Source organism: Cavia porcellus, unplaced genomic scaffold, assembly GCF_034190915.1.
Source record: "Cavia porcellus strain 051 isolate PalLab524CR breed Dunkin Hartley unplaced genomic scaffold, mCavPor4.1 scaffold_32, whole genome shotgun sequence".
Taxonomy (NCBI): domain Eukaryota; kingdom Metazoa; phylum Chordata; class Mammalia; order Rodentia; family Caviidae; genus Cavia; species Cavia porcellus.
This window is the reverse complement of record NW_026947515.1, coordinates 31500926-31521440: the sequence shown is the minus strand read 5'-3', so window position 1 is coordinate 31521440 and position 20515 is coordinate 31500926. Positions and strand designations below refer to the sequence as shown.

Genomic DNA, 20515 nt, shown 5'->3' with positions numbered 1-20515 from the left:
GTATTGAACACTTAATTATGTACTAGGGAATAAAACAATTCCTATCACACAACGACAATCACATTCATTATTTTGATTCAATGTTAAATGGTAGTTGACTCATCAGACCAACATCTCTGTGCACTGAATGCATGCAGGTACGTAATACATTTATAAACACACATTACACACAGATACACCGCTCCTACATTTATTCTGAAATCCAAAATACTATAGGAAATGTCAATTGTATGTCTCATGCAGGAGAAACCCTTGAAAGAGTATTTGTAATTGATTCACTAATCAACTAAGGAAAGAAAACAGTTCTTAAAACTCCTAGAAGATGATGTTTTACTTCTCTCTGAAAAAGAATGTGAAGTAAAATTGGTTGCTAAAGGTATTAAGCACAAGATAAAGTGGTGATTTCCACGAGAAAAGTAAGGGAAGAAATGATTCTGTGTAACCAGAGGTTTTCTGGGAGTGGTTGTCGGGAAGCAGTGGGTGTTTGCATTTCTGAAGTTGGTGGCAAAAGTGGAAGGCATAGGATGAAAGGAAGGGAGCTGACCCGTACTTTAATGTGGTGAATGCATTGCATTTTTAATGATTTAAAAAAAAAAAACATAGTGCATCTTAGTAGTATTTCACAATGTGTATAGCACAGGTCTAGAGATGAGGGTACCATTCTGGATACCTATTAACATCAGCATCCTAATTGGGAAGAAAGTCTAAAACAATAGGTAAAAATGGAAAGATACTCCAGGTTAAATGAAGCAAGAATCAAAAAAATGAATGGAAAATGAAAATTATTCAAATGTACATGCTTTTAAGTAAATGGCAATGTCAGGATCTATGTGAATTGATGGAAATTCATTGGATGACAAATGTTAGTTTTATTTTAATTAAACTAAGAGTTTTGAAGTGTTGATATTCATTATATTTGATCAGATTGGTTTGTTTCTTCCATATGCAGATGGAAACACTTGTAGCTATGTTTAGGCATACAGAGATCCAGTACAGTGGGTATTTAGAGAACATAACGGTGAGGTGCAGTGAATCCTGAATCAGAGCACAGGTTTAAGTTCTAGCCGTCTCACCTTGGTTCCGGTATTTCACCTTTCTGAGGCTTCTCCTTATCATCTTTAACATGGACATAAGAAAAAATGAAGTAAACCAATACTTTCAGGGCATACTAGTATGTATTTTAGAGTCTTACCATTTTCAATGTCTGCAGGATGAAGACCATTAGAAAGATGTGCAGGGAGCCACAGAGGCCTTGTGTGGTAAGCAATGATTGTAATTATAGAGCTCTGGGGGGCTGTATTTCTGTGTGTTCATTGTGTGTTCTGTGTGTTCAATGTTTGGGGATGCCCAAGGGAGAGTGATTTCAGTAAAGCAGGTTCATTTTTATTCATGTTAGTAATGTTGATATTTTCAGTAAAGCTAGAGTTTTATCTATCTTAAAGATTAACATTAAATGTTTAAAAATGCATGAAGCTTTTGAATATGGACTAACTCCATCTGGACTGACTCCTATCCTACAAGTGCTAGTTTTAAAAATATGATTTGGGAGGAGAAAAAGGATATATTTTGTGGAAAACACATTTTTCTCCTCCCAAATCATATTTGTCTTTGACCTTCATTAGACTCGAAGGACACTAAAAATTGTTAATATTAGATCACTACTTTCTCATAACAACAAAACTACTTTTCAAGCTGTTAAGGAAACATAGAAAAGTGAAACCTGGTTAGACTCTGCTCTTTACCTAGATGCCTAGAAGCCACATGGCTCAGACAAATTGCTCACAGGCAACAGAGTTTGTACTCGTTGGACTCACAGACTGCAGGCAGTGAAGATGCCCCTCTTCCTGGCCTTCTTATCCATCTATATCTTCATGGTCCTGGGAAACCTAGGTTTGATCCTGATCATCAGAACAGATACGAGACTCAACACTCCCATGTACTTCGTGCTGAGCAACCTGGCTTTTGTCGATTGCTGCTATTCATCTGTCATCACTAGCTAAAGGCTGGGGAACTTCCTGTACCAACAAAATATTATATCCTTCCATGCCTGTCCAGCTTCAGTAGGCTGTTTCTTGGCCTTCATGACAGCTGAGTGCTTGTTACTGGCCTCTGTGACCTATGACAGATATGTGGCCTTTTGTAACCCTCTGCTGTATATGGTCATTAGGTCCCCAGCCATCTGCTTGCAGCTTTTAGCTGTCCCTACAGCTACAGCTTCCTGGTTTCATTATTCCACACCACCCTGACCTTCCTTCTGCCTCTGCTATTGTCACTTCAATGTCACCAATCACTTCTACTGTGATGACATGCCTCTGTTCAGGCTCAAGTGCTTGGACGCACTCTCCGAACAGCTGTGGATCTCTGCTTGTGCAGCTGTCATGTTCTTCTCAGTTCTGATTGTCTCAGTCTCCTATGTGTTCATTGTCTCTGTCATCCTGAGGATTCCCTGGACATGGACAAGGTTGCCTTGGTCTTCTACACAGTGCTCATCCTCCTACTGAACCCCCTGATCTATAGCCTCTGGAATAGGGAGGTCAAGCAGTCACTGAAGAAAGCTGTGGGCAGTAGCAGCCAGGCTTCTGTGCTTGCGAGATTTCAAAAATGACTTTAATAAATAAAAGTGGACAGTTTTGTGTTCCTGTTGTTAGCACTCAAATACTGTCTGCATGCCTTGTGTACAAAATCTTTTATCTCTGTATGATGAACTTTTTCTTAAACTGTCATGTAGAATGTCATTCTGGATATAAAGATAATTTTAAGATTTTATGCTCTTCTCATGTTTCATTTGGAACATGTATGAAAATAATTATCTGATCCATAAGAATTTATACCAACATTTCCATTTGGAAATGCATTTAAAAGAATATATACAAAGATATAGAAAACTATGAGCAGAGCAGTTATAAAATTTCAGACTTCCTTTATTACAAAGCCTAACTTCCAGATTCAAGGGATCCACCAATAATGTACCAGTAAAAAACAAAGAGCACACCCTAAATACTTTCCATTTTTAAATTTTTTAACAAATGTAAAAGCTGCTTATATGGTGTGGCTTTATATTATGTCACATGCTTATGCCACTGAGCTAAATCCCCAGCCCAAGTTCAATTCCTGGTACCAAAAAAGCTGTTTATATTGATGTATTTCACATATTGTTTATGTTAAATAGACATCTCTCTTTTTCATGAATCCAATACAGCTTTCTACTGACGTAGGGTCTTTTCTTTTCTTTTTTTTTAATTGGTACCAGGTATCGAACTCACGACTGCACACTTGCAAGGCAGGCACTTATGCCACTGAGCTAAATCCCCAGCCCCAACCTAGGGTCTTTTCAGAGATACAAATTTTTACAATTCGCTGTCTATGAAATCAAAACACAATTTTCCAGATTATCTATTGAAAAGAAGTAATTCAGAGGTAGACTTTCTAGGTGGAGGAGTCATATACTAAATAAGTACGCTCACAATAATTGAAACATCCTTTTGCTAGTATCAAGGGAGTTGTTGAAGACATTGTGCTCAGGTGAATTGGTTATTATTCATTAAACTATAGGTTAGAACACATTGTCTAGTAGATGATGTAGCTTGGTGAAAATTTACCATGCCTTGAAGTCAAACACACTTGCATTATCCCCACCATTTTTCATTAATAATGAAAATTATGTGTTACTCAAATATAATCCTTTTGAGAATGAAACAGCACTAAAAGAAGTGATAGCCCATAGTAGTGACTTGTGCACTGTCTCCTCTGTCTGAGAGACTGAAGAATTGATTTTAGCTCCAAATATACTTAATTATAATCAGTGTGAAATTGAACAGCAATTTGTTGTTGGCACACACCTATATTTCCAAGACTCAAAGATAGCCTGGGGCTCAGCAGTTTTAAGATGCATGAAATGTACAGTCAAACTGTACCAAGTGCCAGAGGCACATTTTGGACTAGGTGTGGTCACAGTTACTCCAAGGTATCTTTCCCTACTGTTTCATTCATGGTAGTTTCACTTGCAAGACACTGCCAGTCTGAGTTGTTGCTTTCTGAGAGAAAGAGGAGAGAGAAGAGAAGATAATTAAGAGATCATGGCTGCACTTAATCCTCACTTTATCTTCCATCTTCCTAAAACTTCAAGAAAAATTATTGGGAAATAGAGTTCTTATTTGAACTCTGTAGAATAATCAGAAATCTGAGTTACTCTGAAATAAGTCAACATATGATTTGTTATTTTCCAATTAGCTGCATAGATAAATATATAAATGTATCAAAACTTTACAGCAATATTATAGTTTTTTTAAAAAACAACAGATAATTACCCCAACTTTTCACTCAGTGAGAAAGGACTGCATGATCTCTTAATGTTATATAGTTACAGATCCTGTAGGAGGCCAGATCACTGGAGTCACTTCACACCATTACTTCTCACTAAGTATTCTATACAACTGTGTGGTTGAGAAACTACCTTGGATACCGAGTTTGCAAGGAACAACTCTCGTCCTGGTGAATGACCTTGTATTTCTCCATCCCAGTTTCCTCATCTGCAGAGATCAATAAATGTTCCTTTCTGCTGAACTAAAAGTAAGAGTAAAGAGGCTATATAAAGGCTATAATCTAGCTTCCAACAGGTAATGAGCACTTCATAAATGGTGGCTTTAACATTTATTTAATCTTCTTGTTTTTATCAATAACTGATTAAATAATTGATTTTTTAAAGTAATTGGCAATATTTGAAATATTTGGTAACATCTTATTATTCACTTTAAATTCAACAAAATAATATTTTAAAAGTCATTTTATTGTGATTTTTAAGCAATTTAAAATAATAAAAAACTGCAGGTTTGTTGATCAATGTATTTTAATATGAATTTTGATAGGTTCCTCTGCACTGTTAATTAAAAGTATGCATAATTTTCAAAAACAATAAGTGACTGTGTCTCAATTAGTAAAGATTTGATTAATGTTATGGACTTACTTAGTTCCAAACTTTCAAGGTGAACCTGACCTGCTGTTTACTGAACACTTTTCACATGCCAAGCACTGGGTGAAAGAGTATATTAATGTAACTGAGAAAGTAAATGGATCTTACAGACCAGAACCTTTTTTCTTAGAAATAAAAACTGCTTCTCTAAACTTCATCATGCTGAGAATGCGTACAGCCACACCATCCTGCCTCAGTTCGAATGAATGAACAATTTCTCAGAAAACTAGGACATCTGCTTGCAAAGAATGTGGCCCTGTTGGTCTCACGAGTCAATATTCAGATTGGTTTTCACAAAAATAAGGAACTACTGATGGCTGAGGGACAAAACAGATCAAAAATGTCCTGTCAATTATCTCTTTATATTCTTCCTTTCCCACTCTTTCAATAAAAGCCAGGAACAGCTGAGCAAGATAGGTCCTTTTAAAAAAAACTTTGTGGTTCAAATATAGATCAGGATCTTTACTGTCATACAAATCATTTCTTGGTAACCTTGCAAAGCCAGTAACAAGTTGATTTACCTTGCTCAAATATATACAATGACTTCTTACTAAAATTTAAAAACATAATAGCCTATATGAATATATAAAAACAAAATTAAAACCAGCTAAAATATTTTGTACCACATAGGTAAAATAATGTTCTTATTATTTATAAATTCTTCACTACAAGTACAGTCCCTTATGCCATTCAAGTGATTATGTGATTAAACAAATTGGAATGCAAAGATCAACCACAGATAATTGCTGTTTTGTGAAACTTTATTATATATTTAGCTCAGAAATTGTTTTACATGATGCAATCTAAGAAAATTACTCTAGAGGAACAAAGACATCATAGAAATTAACCTCACAATATTTAAGTAATGTTCAGTGTCACATATTCTTGCAGATTTTACCTCAAGAAATACTAGACTCATTTTTGTTGGTTTTTTTGTGGATTGATCAAAAGGGGTATTCACTAGGCAGAACAAGCCAAAGTAACTGAAGTACCAAACAAAGGTTTAGAGGAACATAATTTTTGTATTCATTTACTCAACAGCGTAAGTGTTATTTGAAATGTCTACAAATTTCTGAGTCCTGCAAGTAATAAGTATGTATTATATTTATGATACTGCAAGGAATGAAAGTAGCATACAAAGAAAGATTTATTTATCAAAAGTTTAATTATCAAATTTAAAAGTCAGGACTCAATTCCAAGTTTAGTAGGAAGCAACAAAAGATGATTCATGTATTGGGAAGCAGACATCGATGTACCATGTACATGGAAGAGGCAGTGAAACTGAAGCTAACATAGCAATTAGAAAGCTGTAATTCAAAGCTGGGACTGGGGCCGAAACTGATGAAATATAGAAAATCTTAAAAAATAGACATGTTTGAAGACAGTGTGTCATGGTTCATGTGGGTGGCCCCCAGGCCTCATGCATTTGCATTATGCATTTGTGATTGGTTCATTGTCTAGTGCTTGGATTGGGGGTGTGAGTGCTACACTGGCCTACCGGTGGAGCAAGGATGTAATGTAGTGGCAGGAAGAAGGTGTGTCTTGCTCTCTTGCCAGTTTCTGTCTTGTTGTTTGCAGCAGTCATGAACTGTGGCCCTGCCATGCCACCCTGCCTTGGAGCCAACCAAGTATGGACTGAAACCTGTAAGAATAAACTTTTCCTTTCCCAACTTTGGCCATCAAGTGTTTTGTCTCAGCAACAAGTAAAACGTAACTAAGACACAGTGGTTAAATAATATTGTTTCATAATTATTTATTGGTGGAAGTTAAAAGAAGATATGAAACATGTTTCTTTCACTTTCCCACTTGTGACATTCAATGGGAGATGTCAACATTCCAGTGGAGTACAGTGGCTCTGAGGGGTATGAGTTGGATAAAATGATTTTGAATTAATGAATTATCTTCAAATATGCAAATTATGGGTACTTTGAGAATGTCTAATTCAAGCGGCCCAGCAAGCAAGTAGATGTGCATTCCTGGGATTCAGAGGAGAAATTTGAAAAGTTGAAAGTGTTCTGAACATGTTTTCAATGAGGAGTGATATTCCATTTTATTTTATTTTATTTTATTTTATTTTATTTTATTTTACTATTTATTTATTTCATTGTATTATATTTATTTGTTTATTTTTGGACCCACTGCCTCACACTTGTCAGGTAAGCACTGTGCCACCGAGCTGCATCACTAACTATCAGTGTTCCATTCTAATTAGAAGAATGGCAATATTAAACACTTTGGAGAGATTGGTTATATGTATAAAAGCAAAAGGTACACAGATTTCTCAGATCATCTAAACTGTTAGGACAGTAAGGATTAGAGACCTTACATTCACCCAGAAGTGGAACAATATTTTAAAGTATTGCAAAAAATGTTAAACTCCAACAGTTATCATTATGATGAGATTACACACAGGCCTCTTCATAAGAAGCCTCAATCAAAACAAAATAGATTATGAAGAGCTAAAATGAAGAATTTGATACCCAGTATGACATATTTTAATCACCTGGAATGAATGAAGTAGGTTGCTTTCCAAAGTTGTCTGAATGTCTAGCTAGTAATGAAATGTCTGCTGTCTGAAAAGATTCGTTTGTATTAACTATAAATCTAGATTAGAGACTCATTAACTGCTAGTTATAATACTTTATGAAACTTTATAGGAGAAACATGAAGAGAGATTAATCTGTATGCCTCAGGATCCATATCTAAGAACTAAGAGTATGGCCACATTGGCAATATATAGCTTTCATAGATTGAAAAAAGCCAATCTGTCACTTCTGGTTAGGAGAACTTTTTTATTTTAAAGAGATTATGCCAAAATAGACATAACAGAACAAATCAGAACAGAACAATGTAAGTAACACAGTATTTCACCAGAAAGCAACCCATAATTAACAGTAACTACCACGATGTATCTTTCTTTGAAATAGTTCAGTATAACTTCATATACAATAGTATCAAACATAACAAAATAGTATAAAAACATTCAAGAGAATGAAAGTATTACAGGGTTTTCAGAACCAAATAACAGAAAACAAACATTGGCTACTATATTATCTCATTTTCCATAGGAAAGTTGTTTATACTTTCACACGTAATAAAATCCAATAAGGTACAACAACATGATAGAGCCAATGGAAACAGAAGAGCAAGAGCATGGTAGAATTGTGTTACTGTTAATTTGGTTTTTCATCTCTGTTAATATTTGTTTTATATAACTGGGTGCTCTGGAATTTGGTGCATATATATTTAAGAAAGTTATCTCTTCCTCTTGAAGTTTTCCCCTAACCAGTATGTAGTGACCTTCTTTTTCTCTTCTGATCTTATGGGTTTGTCTGCAAACATAATAGCTACCCCCACCCTTTTTCAATTTCTGTTGCATGAAGTATTGTTTTCCATCCTTTGACTTTCAGTCTGTGAGTATCCTTTTGGGTTAGATGGGTTTCTTGTAGAGAGCATATGGTTGGATTTTGTTTCTTGATCCATTCTGCCAGTCTGTTTCTTTTAATTGGTGCATTGAGACCATTTACATTAATGGTTATAACTAATATATGTTGGTTTATTGTTGACATGTTATCTTTCTGCTGTTGCATCTTTATCTTTCTGTTCTGTTTAATTTTCTGCTTTGCTTAGTGTTTTTTTCCTAAGTGTATCTAAACTATCTCTCAATATTTTTTGCAGGGTTGGCTTGGTGTTCATGAAGTTCTTCAGCTGTGCTTTTTCATGGAACTATCTTAATTGTCCATCCATTTTGAAGGACAGTTTTTCAGGGTACATCAGTCTAGGTTGGATATCATTTTGATTTAGGATCTGGAATACTTCACTCCATGCTCTTCTTGACTTTATTGTTTGTGCTGAGAAGTCTGCTGTGATTCTGATAGGTTTTCCTTTATAAATGATCTGTCTTTTCTCTCTGACAGCTTTTAATAATCTATTCTTGTGTTGGATTTCTGGGATGGTGATTATTATATGTCTGGGTGTAGTTTTATTTTGGTTATGACTATTTGGAGTTCTACAGGTTTCACTGAACCTGATGTCAGTTTCTGATCTCATGCTTCAGAAATTTTCAGTTATTACTTCTCTAAATATCCTCTTGACATCCTTTATGTTGTCCCCTTCTTTTTCATTAATCCCCATCAATCTTATGTTGTTTTTCTTTGCATCATCCTGCTGTTGTTGAATTGTTATTTCCTGATTCCTTGTTATTTTTAAACGATTTTTCCTTTCCTGTTCACTAGCTGCAATCCTGACTTCAAGGTCTGAAATTCTATCTTCACTTTCATCGAGGTGGTTTTTACAGCTTTTAGCGGAGTTTTTGATTTCCAGTATATCTCTGTGCATCTGCTTTATGTATTCTGTTTGTTTCTTATATTGCTCATCTAGGGTTTCTATCTTTTTGTTTAGTTCCTCCAATTTTTTAACTGTGTTTTCTTTAGATATATTCAGAAACTCTTTCATTTCTTTTATCATTTCTTCTTTTACCTGGGAGATTATTTCGAGTTTGAATTCCTTTAAAGCTTCCTGGAGTTGCTTGTTAATTTCAGTAGCTATTATGTCCGATATTTGAGGTGAATGGCATATATTTTCTTCTATACACATCACTCCTAGGGTTTCTTGAGATGAGCTGAAGGTTTGAGGTTGTAATTTGGTCTTTCGTTTTGTCATTTTCCTATATTTCTGTGTTTCAAGTGTTATTCAAAAGCTTCCTCAGGGTCTGTTGGAAATCCACTTCTATGTTTGCAGCTCCTGGGACTCTGGCATCCAGTTCCCCCAGGCTGCTGGGCCTCTGGAACCAGTGGCCGTCTTCTGCCTGTTTAGAACTCTGTAGTTCCAGATAAGCTGGGCTCCAGGGACACTATGCACCCGCCTGCTTGCTCGAAACTCCACAGTTCTCCAAGCACAGCCGGAATGGAGAGGTGGATGTAGGTGCCTCAGACCCACTTAGCCACTTCACTGCACCCGGAAGGCTTGAGGGTCCTGAAGAGTCTGGGCTTTTGGCAGACTGCACTGAGCACTTACCACAGGCCGTGGGACTTCTGGAACTGGTGATGCTCGCCTGCTTGCTGAGAAATCCACAGTCCTCCAGACACAAGGAGAGGTGGATGCAGGCACTCCAGATCTGCCCAGCCCTTACTCTGCACCCAGACGGTGCAAGAGTCCCAAATAGGCTGGCTCTGGGGATAGTGTGCGCCCACCTGCTTGCTGGAAACTCCACCATCTCTTTCATTTCTTTTTCATTTCTTCTTTTACCTGGGAGATTATTTCTAGTTTGAATTCCTTTAAAGCTTCCCATAGTTGCTTGTTTATTTCAGTTGCTATTATGTTGGTATTTGAGGAGTATGGCATATATTTTCTTCTATGTACATCACTCCTAAGGTTTCTTTGGAATGGCTGGAGGTTTGAAATTGTAATTTGGTCTTTTGTTTTGTCATTTTCCTGTATCTCTGTGTTTCAAGTGTTTCAAGTGTCATTCTAAGGCTTCCTCGGGGTCTGTTGGAAATCCTCTTCTATGCCCTCAGCTCCTGGGACTCTAGCACCCAGTTCCCTGGATTGATAGAGCATCACTGGGGGTTGAGCAAGATGGCTCAAGCCCTGCTTCTGTAACCCATGGTGCCCGCCTGCTTGCTTAGCACTCCACAGTCCACCAAGCACAGCCGGAAGAGGGGAGGGGATGCCAGCTCCCCAGACCTTCTGCACTGCCCCAGTGCACCCAGAATCTGTGAAGTTCCCTAGCTGGGGCCAAGAGAGGTTCCCAAACTAGCTGGGCTTGGGGGAAATTGCCCGGGGTACTTACACCAGGCCACCAGGCCTCTGGAATTGGTGGCATCGACCTGCTTGCTTAGAACTCCACAGTCCGCCAAGCACAGCTGGGAACTGGGAGGCCGACACCGTTGCCCCAGACCCACCATGCTGCTCCAGTGAACCCAGAAGCTGCAAGCTTTTTTTTCTAGGTAAAATATTGACTGTTATGTTTATTTGTTCTATCATTTGCTTTTTACAGTGGTTAAAAGTTAATCTACTTCTTACAACAACATTCTTGATACATTAACCTTTCTGAGCTGCTAAAGTACCAGGAACCCTGTTCAGTATCCCAATAACATCTTCCAAGTCCAGACAGAATGAACTCAATTAACTGTTGTTACTGGCTTTGTTTTTGACTTACAACCTTGGGTTAGCTTTATGAATTTAGCTCAGTTCACTACCACACCACATTTTTCCCCTTGATTGCTCTTAATCCATGCACTCTATGCTTAAGGGCTTACAATTTTTGCACAAAGTTAAAGATTATGCATTTGTTATTACTGTTATAGCATGCTTGATCCACTCACTTCTACCACTGACTGTGTACCATTTTATCCTAAGAAGATGGACCATATCTCTTGCCTTCTGCAAGGTTCTCTCCCTAGAACACTCACTGTAATTTCAATTGCCCTTAATATTACTGTTAATTATTGATGATTCCACATTTATATATCACATTATGAGTTGGGAATTTTGTTGATACTCTGTTAATTTTCTTTCAGCCCCTCTCTGGAAGAGTATTCACAGTGGGGTTAGCATATCATTTTAATTTAGTAACTACAAACATCCATCAAGATGTGGAAGAGCTCAAAGACATTAAAAAGAATCTTCTTTCTGCATCTCTCAACTTGGAAAGCAAGGACCCCTCCACCTATTTAACACTTTATAAACAAACTGAAGAATGAAAACAGAGTGCATTAATTGCTATAATGATGTCATGGTGATCATTTTGAGAAAACGGTGATGGTGTAATTTAGAGCTATTTAAATAATGCACTGTGGAGGACCCTGGGTTTGAAATACATCATCTACTTATGTTTATGGGAGTGGAAAGAACAGATATCATATGATTTATATTATGCAATGCTTTTAGTTTTATGTAAATTTACTTACATTCTATACATTAAAATTGCACTGATTTTCCCAGGAAGTGATATATTATCTTAAATTTGCCATTGAAATACCATTGTCACCGTATTCTTAGTGGTTATTATTTCATTTATTTATTTATTTATTTTTCTTTTGGATACAAATCCAAATTAACAGACAAGAAAGCTCACTTAACAGACAAAAAAGAGGAGGGTTATTGCATAGGATGATTTTCACTGTCATTAAGGGAGTCACTGTAACTTATAAGATCAATGGAATTCTTTTCTTTCTGTGAAACTTTAACAAGAACTCTATCCAATGACACTTGCTTTTGCAACTTTTTGAAGATTTCATGAAAATGTGACATTGTATTATTGTGAAAGAGATTCATCACTCACTCTATTACAGCCTTAATTGGGTGATGTTTTTCTACAAAATTTTGCACTTTTCCCCACATTTTATTTATCTCCCTAATCTCATCTTCCTCTTGTGAAGCTAAGATTTCCTGCATAACCTCTTGCTATTGGGAGACAAACACCCACAATCCTGAAGAGAGAGAAAGTGCAATGCAGAACTAGTGGCAAGAACGGAAACAGACAGAGACAGAGAAAAATGAAGAAGAGAGAAAAGCAGAACCCATGGCTCTGTTTTGATCATGTGCTGTTCAGCATCATGTACTACTCACAGTGCAGAGCATCACCAGTTTAGCAAGTCAAATTTATGAGAAATATTTTCTCATCTTGAAGAATGCTTGCCAAAACAATTATTCACAAAGTTTTGCTATAATTAATTCTAAAACTCAGATGAAATTGATAAAAGGTAATACATTTGTATCAAATCATAGCAAGTAGTAAGGAATTTTAAACATTAAAATCTTGGCATTTTCAAAATCTTGATTACCATACAATAATAAATTAACATAAAGCTAAAGTATCAAATAAAATATATATATGAAAACATAAGATGTAATTAAGACACAAGTAAACATGCATTTATTTGAATTATGTGGATTGAGAATGCAATATGGTTCTGATCAGCCCCCGGACTGTGTTTTTCACATCCTTGTTCCTGAGGCTGTAGATGAGGGGATTCAGCATGGGGACCAGGACTGTATAAAGCACAGTTGCCACTTTGATCAGCAGCTGGGATCTCTTGGAGCTGGGCACACAGTAGAGAAGTAGGATGGTGCCATGGAAGATGCTGATGGCAGTCAGGTGGGAGGTGCAAGTAGACAAAGTCTTTTGGAGTCCACCCTTGGAAGGCATCCTGGTGATGGACACAACTATGAAGACATAGGAGGCCAGAGTGCTCAGGAGGCTGCCAGCTTCACTGACTATAGAAATTATTAAGCATATCATCTGGCTGAAGGAAGGGTCTGAACAGGACACAGAGAGGATGGCAGAGTACTCACAGCCAAAGTGATTTATGATGTTAGACTCACAGTAGGACAGCTGCACAAGGGAATATGTGATTGTTAAGGAACACAGTCCACCCCACATGTATGTCCCTGCTACTAGGAGAGCACAGAGCTTAGGTGACATAGCGACTGTGTAGAGGAGGGGGTTACAGATGGCCACGAACCGGTCATAGGCCATCACTGCCAGCATAAACATCTCTGTAAACACACATGCGCAGCCAAAGAAAAACTGTGTCATGCATCCTCTGAAAGAGATGGTTCTTTCTTCCACAACCAAGATTTCTAACAGTTTGGGTGTAAACACACTGGAGTAACAAATATCCAAAAAGGAAAGATGGCTGAGGAAGAAGTACATGGGTGTATGAAGTTTGGAATTGATCTTTCTGACCACAATTATGCCCAAATTTCCCACCATAGTGACCACATAGATGGTCAGGAACACCAGGAAGAGGGGTAGCTGGAGATGTGGATATTCTGAGAACCCCACCAGGACAAATGCAGTCACAGAGCTCTGATTTCCCATATTAAGCGTCATGGCATTTAATCAGGAAAAGGAGATGAAGTGGAAGAAAACTGAACAATGAAACTTGAGAAAATGAGTCATCAGAAGCTGAGAGGAGGGTGCATGTAAGCCAATGAAGAGCAGTGTGGTCCATTGGCCTCCGCGAAAGCTCTGCTTCTCCTTGGAGCATCACTGGCTTACTTTTTGACTTGTTGCACTGAGAAAGTATGTGTATTCTTCAACAATTCAGTGATCTTATCTATAAAATTGTATTATAAGCATTACTGTTGTGTACCAATCAATAATAAACGTTAGTACTACTGAGAATAATCAGAGTAAATCCTGTTTTGAAGAAATCAAAGGAGAAAGAGCAAAGTGAAACACATATGAAGCATAGCAGCCATTTGAGTACGGATGTGGAGTCACTAAAATGATCAAATATTTTAACATAAAAATATGGCAAATAATTTTGAGGGATAAAAAATGCATCTTGTCAGATATGTCCAGATGTGTGGTGATATACTGAATTATCACCCCTTCCTGGCATATATTATTATAAATAAGTTATATCTACTTAAGAGGGACTTTAGATAGTTTGATCAGTATTTCTAATAATATTATTTCAAATTTTATCTACTGTATAGATACTGACAGGCTTTAAATGATGAAACATAATGATCTGACAAAGTATTCTGGAGATATCTTTAGAAGTTTAATATTGGTCACCTTCTGTTGGCCATACAGTTCAGTTCTGTGCATGTCGCACTAAACAGAAATAAGTAATTTTTTAAAATTATAAACTGTTTAAGCAGAGTGGTATAAGTACCATCTCTTCCAAAAGAACCACAAACCTTTTCCTGCTACTAGCATAAATATGGAAAAAGATGAAAGACAGAATATAAAATACTGAAATGTATGAACATTCTGCTTTTGTTTACCAGCAAGTCTCTGATTATTAGATATTTCTTATGATGAATTCTGAATGCACCACTGATTCTGCAAGTGGTTGTGAAGCCCCAATAAATATGTTGTATCCATCTTAAGCATATCTGAGGGCTGGCCCAACCTGAAGCCATGTCTGTAGCAACTCAGTCTCCTATAAATGAAATCTACAGCTACCATTCCCAGGTACACAGCACCAGTGCCCCCATCACACTTTCCATGACATAGAGGATTGCATGGACTTTTGTGAATGTTCTGTTTCCCTCCTGTGTTGATAAAAGAACTGTTGGTTTTGTTTTCAGGGACTTGGATTGCTTTTACTGAGTATCTTGCTTACTTTTCTCTCTTTGCTGAGACAAAATACCTGACACCCAAAGTTAATAAAAGTAAGGTTCATTTAGCTCACAGTTTCTGGAGGGTTCAGTCTGTAATCAACTGGCTCCAAGGAAGAGTGAAACATGGCTCTGGGGCTACAATTCATGGCAGCAGAAGAAAGCAAAAGCAACAAGAGCAAAAAAGGGAGAACAGCAAGCCTATCTTCTTCCCTCCTACATAGTAAGCATCCTCCAGGGGGATGTGGCACTCACACCATCCTGTGCCCTCTTGCACAGGATGAGGATGTTCACAAAGTAAGGGCCTGACCCCCTGCTGACTCACTTAGTTAAACTTCTCAAATAGACACAATGAATTAACCATAACATCAGATTACAGCCACATGGGTTGAGAATTTTGAGGAAAACCTGTGTCTACTACAAGGAAGCCTGATGAAACCAAGGTGTCAATAAAACTCTGCTAGTTGGCATGGAGACAGAATTCCTGAACAGTTAGATCATATACTGTCTAATAGTAACTAAATAACTAACTAAGCCTCTCTAAAACAAGGTCAAAAGAAGCATTGATACAATTTGAAAACAAAGATTTTCTCAATATTTTCTCACAATACAGAATATCAAACTTTTCAGATACTTGCCTTGGCCTTCTGTTTTTTCTTGGGTAAAATATTGGCTGTTTCGTTCATTTGTTCTGTCATTTGCTTCTCATAATGGTTAAAACTTAACCTGGAGAGTCTTCCTATGACAACATTCTTGATACATTAATCATTCTGAGATACTAAAGTACCAGAACAGTACTTTAGCAATTTAGTAAGTACAGGTTCAGTATCCCAAGAACATCTTCCAAGTCCAGACAGAATGAATTCAAATAACTTTTGTTACTGGCTTTATTTCTGACTTACAACATGGAGTTAGCTTTATGAATTTAGCTCAGTTCACTACCATGCCAAAATTTTTCCCTTGTTTGTGCTTATTCCTTATACTCTATGCCTACAGGCTTACAATTTTTGCACAAAATTAAAGATTATGAATTTGTTATTTTTGTTATTGTATGCCTGACCCTCTCGTTTCCACCACTAACTGTGCACTCTGTCATCCTAAGAAGATGGACCATATTTCTTGCCTTCTACGGGGCTCTCTTCCTAGAACCCTAGCTATAATTTCAATTGCCCATAACATTACTGTGAATTATTGATGATTCCACTTTTCCATATCCCATTATGAGCTGGGAATTTTGTTGATACTCTTAACAACATTCTTTCACTCCTCTCTACAAGAGTATTTACATTATGCTTCACACATGATTTTAATGTTGTAAGTACAGTCATCACAATGTGGAAGAGTTCAAAAACTTTAAAAAGGATTCTCTTTCCACATCTCTCAAATTAGAGAGCAAGGACCTCACTTCCTATTTAACAGTTTGCAAACAGAACAGGTACTTACAAACAAAACAGAGCATAATAATTGCTGTAATGATGTCATGATGTAATCATTTTGTGAAAACAGTCATGGGTAATTTAGAGCTATTTAATCAGTGTACCATGGAGGATATTGGGTTTGAAATAGATCAACTACTTTTGTTTATGGGAATAGAAAGAAAAGACATCCTATGATTTACATTCTGTAGTGCTTTTTGTTTTATGTGAATCAACTTTCATTTTATATTTTAGAATTGCATTGAGTTTCCCAGATAGTGATATATTATCTTAATTTTCCCATTGATAAAACATTTTCATATTTTTCTCAGTGTTTATCATTTTATAATCTCAATTTATGACTATTACAAATTCAGGAAAAATGAGAAACAAATACAATCAAAATGTCTTTTCTTTGCTTCCCACTGTCACCAGCCATGATTTACACATGATAGCTCTTATAGCCCATGATGCACCAATCCTAATCTTTAACCTTGAATACAATAATGCAAGTGTTTGTGGGTGCCCTTTAATCGGAAATGCTGGCAATTAAAAAGTACTTCACATGGGTTTCTATAATGTACTCAGAAATTTTATAAAATATTTTGTCTAAAATAATGCCTATTTGATACCATCCTTTTACTATTCTATTGTATAAAATATTTATTTTTCCAGTCCAATAAGATTGTCCTATTTCTCTGATAGTGCTTTCTATTATATCCTGTTTGAATAGTGAGTTTCTTTTAACCTACTCTTCTAAAAAGATTTTGTGGATGTTCCAAGTATCACTATATTTTTGCCTGGAGTATTTTTCTTGCACCTATATTTTTTTAATTTAAGAGGAAAGAGAGAAAAACACAAAACAAAACAAAGCAGTGTAAGGGTACACGTAATACAGAACCTATATTATTATCATCTTTACAAACATTTCCACATTATTCATTGCACTTGTTTTTTATATCTGTATATATTACCCTATTTTTCAAGAATTGATTAAATTTCAAAAGTCAAAACTTACACTGAATATGTATTTAAAACATCCACATACATGTATTTAAGATAGCATTTAAATATATAACTTCAAATTCAGTAAGATGATGTTAAAAGTAGGATTTGTCACATTTAAAAAATACCATTGGCTAAATTGTTTATATTACTTCCCTTAAACTCACTATAACTATCCATTCCAAATGGTTTGTCAGATACCAATATTCATCAAATGAGAATGAAATATGCCCAGTGTTACAGGTACTCACCCAAAGACAGAATTACTTGTTGTACATTTTAAATCAATTACTTCTTTACAATTATTGATATACTACATGCACCATCTCCCTCGAAATTAAAATTTTATTAAAAATTTTACCACTCCTTTGACAACAGTGGATGACTCTCGCCAAACAGAATTCAAGAAATAAGGCAACTAAAATTCTTCAAATGATCAAAAATTTTGGAAGGAGTTTGAGAAGGCTTTATGGATGATTCAGACACTGAAACTATATTTATGACCCTGTTGTTTGTCTCAGATCTAAGTGGTTGACTTTGGGGAACTGGACCCTGGAGAATTGGCATTTGTTGTCATACACAATGAGCCAAAATATTAGAGGAAATATTTATTCTGTTACTTGAGATAGAATTTCTTTTAAGCAGGAGTGTACCAATATTTGTGGCTTAAGTAAATATTAAAAAAAGAGACAACTTCCTTGTCTTCTCTTTAAAGCTACCCACTGAAATAAAAAATTTTTCTTGTGCTCTTCTTGAAAAACTATTTTAATGCATTTATAAATTTATATTTTGTTTCTAAAATTTAAAAGATCAAAAAGTACCTAAAAATAGGGACTATAAGATCTCAACAGATATATTAATTATTGAATAAGATTATGCACTGTGAAGATCCAACTTTTAAATCCAAAATAGAACTAATTTGTACTAGAATCAGCCTGATTCATTTCTTTCAACTTTCTTTGTCTCCTATGTGAAGCAAAGAATTTCCAGTCATAATAATGATGTCAAAATAATACACTTTCAAGTTGACTATGTTGCTGGGATTTTGATCAAGGGTGCATGATCTCATGTGGTAATTACTAACTCCAGTGGAACACAAAATAAAAGTCTTAGTGTTTATGTTTCTTCCATACAACTATTTAACTCATATTTTTCAGAACAGGTATTTTGATCACATAGATCCCCAGATATGTTTCATCCCTAAATGGTTACTTGCAGATTTCTGTGAGTGGCAAGCGACAATTCAAGTGAATCTCATGGCATGTCCACACAAGATTGAGTAGCTCAGACCTCAGAACTATTTCTGAGGTGTTACAATCTTCCATCAACCTCTGTCTAGATGAAAAAGCAAGTTCAGGGCCCTCACAGAGTCTGCTTAAGAACAGCTTGTGTCATAATAAGAGAAACCAAGTACAGAAGTAATTTAATGCACTTGAACCATCCCCTGTCTTCCGCAAAACTGCTTCTAGGGGCAATAAGTTTAGGGCCACTGGTGTAGGGGATCACTGTACTTGTCTCCTTAAGTCTTGGGACAATACAAAAGAAGAAAAGTGAACTTTCTCCCTGATATCCAGCTTGTGTCTTCAGGTCCCTTGTTCTTACTTGCATTATTACTTATCATCATTTCTCTCATCTTTTTTTAAAACTTTATTATTTTGAAGGTAGTAAAATACAACAGAACAAGACAGAACAAAACCAGGTGAGACGATGCAATGACATTGACACAGAACGTCATAGCAGCTTATGGGGATAACAGAAATAGGTACCAGAGTATATCTTGCTATCTTCATAGTAGTTGTTTTTTCAGTCAGGTATAGCAAAATCAAATACAGAACATTATAGAACTTGTCAAAACAGAATACTGAATAGAGCAATACAATTGATCAGAACAAAGCAAAAAAAAAAAACAGTAAGAAATCACCAGTTAATAGATTACATATTATCATGTTAGAGATAACAATATTTGCTTCCAAAGAGATGGAAGAAGGAAATCCCCACTATTTACTATATTGCATACGATCCATCTCTCAAGAGATGCTCAGACCTCTGGCTCCCATTTGTTAATGTGGGGGAGGATGGGATGTTTCCACGTGTGGTAGGCTCATGGCTGCTTACTGGGAAGGAAAGTGGGTTGCTTTGTTTCCCAGTGCCCAACATGAAAAATCATTTCTCTTTTCTACATTATTTGTTTTTACTGTACTCAGTTTCAACTGCTTCCTGCTGCGTTCACATGCTACGTTTTAATTCTGGTGACTTTCAGTTCTCAGGGTACATTTCTGGACCCAGATATTAGAAACCTTCCCGTAAGTCCTAGATGCCATACAGCAAACCTGCTTTGTAATCTCAAGGTCCCTCCACCCCATGAATCAGTTTCTGCATTAGTGTGATTAAGAAGACAGGAACCATAGCTGCTGTGTTTGTACCTCTCCTTCATTCTAGGTGAGCTGCAAAGGCCTTTTGCTCACTTAATCATGACAAACATCCTTTGCAAACTATTGTTTGTCTGATTTTCCAGAGCTGCAACTGAGGCTTAGAGCAGCTGTGTGATTTCTCCTTTATCCACTGTTTCTTTGCAGGCCTGTGTAATTCCTAAGCATAGTTTATTAACTGCCAATCACTCCTAATGCTGTCACCTCCTGCCTCACAGGGCATGTGAGGTACAAATGCAACCCAAGGCATTTTATTACTGGAGGAACAAGGGGTATTGGGGCCACATAAGGCTGGTACTGTCCCCTGCTCGAGGCTAGAAAGCAAATCTGTCTGCAGGACCTGGTTGTGTCTGTCAAGTGGGCTCAACAGTGCCATGGACTGGCTGTTTCCTGAAAACATTTGTCTTTCTAGATATTCTGGAGCCAGATCTAAGAATGCAGCAGTGCCTTAACTTACAATTCAGTGCTAAATGATTGTCAGCTGCCTTTTTTTGGTATTTTCTTCCATTGCAATGGAAAACGGCATCTATTTAAAGAGCCTGTGGTGGTGAAGAATAATTGTAGTGAGTGCCTTTACTCTACTTTCCTCATTAACACTATTTACAGAGACAACCATA

The 20515-nt window shown here is 36.6% G+C and overlaps 1 protein-coding gene and 1 pseudogene across 1 annotated transcript; one reads left to right on the top strand and one right to left on the bottom strand.

Annotated features, from left to right (window-relative positions):
- The first annotated feature begins 1761 nt into the window (after positions 1-1761).
- On the top strand, positions 1762-2605 carry LOC134474357 (olfactory receptor 8U9-like; annotated as a pseudogene).
- Positions 2606-12857: 10252 nt separating this feature from the next.
- On the bottom strand, positions 12858-13808 carry LOC100720498 (olfactory receptor 1165-like). Its single transcript, XM_003464920.1, has one exon. The coding sequence runs from the start codon at positions 13806-13808 to the stop codon at positions 12858-12860; it is 951 nt and encodes a 316-aa protein (XP_003464968.1).
- Positions 13809-20515: the final 6707 nt, after the last annotated feature.

Bases quoted from the DNA above. Each gene is read 5' to 3' on its own strand.
- LOC100720498 (XM_003464920.1), bottom strand. From the start codon at position 13,808: ATGACGCTTAATATGGGAAATCAGAGCTCTGTGACTGCATTTGTCCTG.